General features: G+C 36.0%; 1 protein-coding gene across 4 annotated transcripts in view; it reads left to right on the forward strand.

The window, feature by feature from the left end:
- The first annotated feature begins 2782 nt into the window (after positions 1-2782).
- LOC106883441 (centrosomal protein of 112 kDa) overlaps positions 2783-3341 on the forward strand; it is a 141344-nt gene continuing 140785 nt past the window's right edge. For all 4 annotated transcript variants that reach the window (XM_052978267.1, XM_052978263.1, XM_052978269.1 and 1 more), the window contains exon 1: positions 2783-2920. In XM_052978267.1, the coding sequence (XP_052834227.1) occupies positions 2798-2920 (123 nt within the window). In that variant the 5' untranslated portion in view covers positions 2783-2797. The remainder of the gene's footprint in view (positions 2921-3341) is intronic.

The raw sequence follows: 3341 nt of genomic DNA on the forward strand, positions 1-3341 counted from the left end.
ATATATATATATATATATATATATATATATATATATATATATATACACACACACACACACACACACACACATATACCTACATGTATAGACAGGTAGATAGATAGATATCTTAATCTATCTATTCTATATCACTGACATCTACCTACATCTCACACTTCATATATTTCCATTGATGCCTATTCCTTCACCAATCTCAAGGTTTTTCTTTACTCTTTTCTAACTTTTCCTTCCTAAAACCTCTCATCATACTCACCCCCTCCATAGCCATTTCTTTGTTATTTCTTAATCTGTTTTTTTCTTATTATTTTTCCTAACAATATAAACTCTATTATTATTATTATTATTATTATTATTATTATTATTATTATTATTATTATTATTATTATTATTATTATTATTATTATCATTATTATTTTCTCTCCATTTCTCTTTCACTTTTTGCTTTTCATTGTCTTTAGATTTTTTTTTTTACTTTATCCTGCTTTATACCCCCTCCCTACATCTTTTCTCTTCACTCTTTTCCTTCTCTCACATAATCTACTGGTCTTTATTTGTTTCTTCCCACCACTTCTCTCTTTCTCTCTCTCTCTCTCTCTCTCTACTATCAGGCATATTTCTTTCCAAATTACTTGATACTGTTTCAATTTTTGTTTTAAAGTTGAACTTCCTTATTAGCTTCTTTGTTCTTGTTGTGTAGCTTCTGTAATAGTTTCACCATGTCCATTGATTGGCCATTTCATTGTCATGTGACCAAGTTATCAGGTTGTCTGCCATGAACATCTTGATAACTATTAAGTTTTCTAAGGAGTATAATGTATCGATTGGTGCAATGGTGTTTCTGGAAAATTTTAATGTATTGTCCATGCATTGTTTTTGATTTTTTTGAGGTTCATTGTGTTGAAGTATTGGTACTGACTCCATGGCTTGGCCAGCATATTCTTCTTCCTTTTCTTTGATGGAATTTCCTACATAATAGCAGTGTTTCTTTCATGAATTTTAGTTTCCTATTGATTGTCATAGTTGCTTTATTCTGACACCTCATCCACCCCAATCGCTCTCACCTTCTCTTCTAAAATGTGAGTTGTCATGTAGGTTCTCTACATCAAGGAAAAATTGTCCTTTTCTGACCCCTTCTTTCATAGTTTTACCCCATTGTCCCCTAGCATAAAGCTTCCCCCTCCTCAGGGTTTGTAGTCCTGCAAGCTGCATTGTGACCTCACTGGTGTTGGTGGCATAAAGAAAGCACCCAGCACATGGTGTAAAATAGTTGGCATTAGGAAGGGCATGAAGCTGTAGAAACCATGATAAAGCAGACAGTAGAGCACAATGCTGTTCTTGAACTTTCAGATCCTGTTAAACTGTCCCATCTAGGCCAGCATGAAACATGGATGTTAAACAATGTTGATAAAGAAGATGATGATGATGATATATATACCCACACACATGAGAAAATTTGAGTCACCTACGGTTGCTTTTGGTGTAAGAGAAGGAGAAAAAGAGAGTTTACTAAGAAATAGAAGGGAGGGCGAAGTTTCCCTTTGAGGGGAGAGAACTGCTCTACACTTATAAGTGAACAAACTAAAGTAGGGCCTCCTGAAATTCAAGTAACATGGAATGTGATGAAACTTATTTATGTGTGTGTGTATATGTGTGTGTGTGTGCATGATAGGCTTCTTTCAGTTTCTGTCTACCAACCCTGCTCTCAAGACTTTGGTCAGCTCAGGGCTTTAAGGTGTCAGACATGATATTATCATCATCATCATTGTTTAACGTTCGCTTTCCATGCTAGCATGGGTTGAACAATTTGACTGAGGGCTGGCGAACCAGATAGCTGCACTAGGCTCCAATCTGATCTGGCAGAGTTTCTACAGCTGGATGCCCTTCCTAACACCAACCACTCTCAGTGTGTAGTGGCTGCTTTTACGTGCTACCGGCACGAGGGCCAGTCAGGTGGTACTGGCAATGGCCACGCTCAAGTGGTGTATTTTACGTGCCACCTGCACAGGAGCCAGTGCAGCGGCACTGACAACAGCCTCACTTGAATGTTTTTTCACATGCCAATAAGGCAACGCTGGTACGAACATGTTCGAATGGTGCTTTTTACGTGCCACCGGTACGGAAGCCAGTCAGCTGCTCTGGCAGCAATCATGCTCAGATGGTGCTCTTAGCACTCCACTGGCATGGGTGCCAGTCATCGAATTTGCGAATTTGATTTGATTTCGATTTCACTTGCCTCAACAGGTCTTCGCAAGTAGAGTTTAGTGTCCAATGAAGGAAAGGTATGCATAAATGGGCATAGGCCACGTGTTATGGTCTTACTTGGCTTGCCAGATCTTCTCACGCACAGCATATTTCCAAAGGTCTCAGTCACTAGTCATTGCCTCAGTGAGGCCTAATATTATTTGTAACAATGGGAATGTATGAAACTCTGTGTTCAATATTCATTGCTGTATACATTGCATGTGTTCGTGTCAAGAGCTCCCAATTTGCATTAAGAATCTGCAGAAACTCAAAGCAAAGACACATTAATATACATGACAGAAATGAAGTAGAAATAGTTATCTCTACCACTTCTAGTTTATGGGGTAACATTAAGAACAACATGCTTCACCAAACCATATCTAGATTTTTAGGGTCATATGATAACATGAAATAACAGATATAAAGTCTTAAAATCAAATATGATAAACCTGGTCATTGCATCATTATAGGTTGGTAGTAGAATTTTGAATTAATCATACCTAATACCATATCATTGTCTTCCTTTTCTGTACAGTTACAAACCCTTCTCAATGATATGGAACAAGAAAAAGTGGAACTACGGCGTCAGCATTCGCAGAACATTAAAAATATGCTTGACGAGACAAATACAAGGTTGGAGAAAATGGAGGAAGCATACAAAAAGCAAAACGATGGCAATGTAAGTGGATTTTTCTGTTGACTCAGAACTTCATTCAGAGAAACACCTCCGTTGTTAATAAAGAGTGGAATTAAGATGGAATTAATAACTTTCCAATGATTAAATATTATTGCATTTTTAGCAGTCTGTTACACACATACACAGTATTAAATTTTAATAGATCTTTGTTCAAGTATTTTTCTTTTTTAGTGCCATGCTTAAGAATGTAAATTTTCTTTGCTTAAATATTATATTCCTGTTATTTTTACATTCTACTAATAATTGTTTTGCATAATTTTTCTATTATGGATTTTTGAGAAATTGCATTGACAATTAGTAAGGTATTTATTTAACAAAATGTGATGAGATTAAGAATTTTTTAAAAATATTTTCGTGTAGCATCAACTAATATTTCTTTTAATTCATGGTATTATTCCCCATT

This window comes from Octopus bimaculoides, chromosome 2 (genome assembly GCF_001194135.2).
Source record: "Octopus bimaculoides isolate UCB-OBI-ISO-001 chromosome 2, ASM119413v2, whole genome shotgun sequence".
NCBI lineage: Eukaryota > Metazoa > Mollusca > Cephalopoda > Octopoda > Octopodidae > Octopus > Octopus bimaculoides.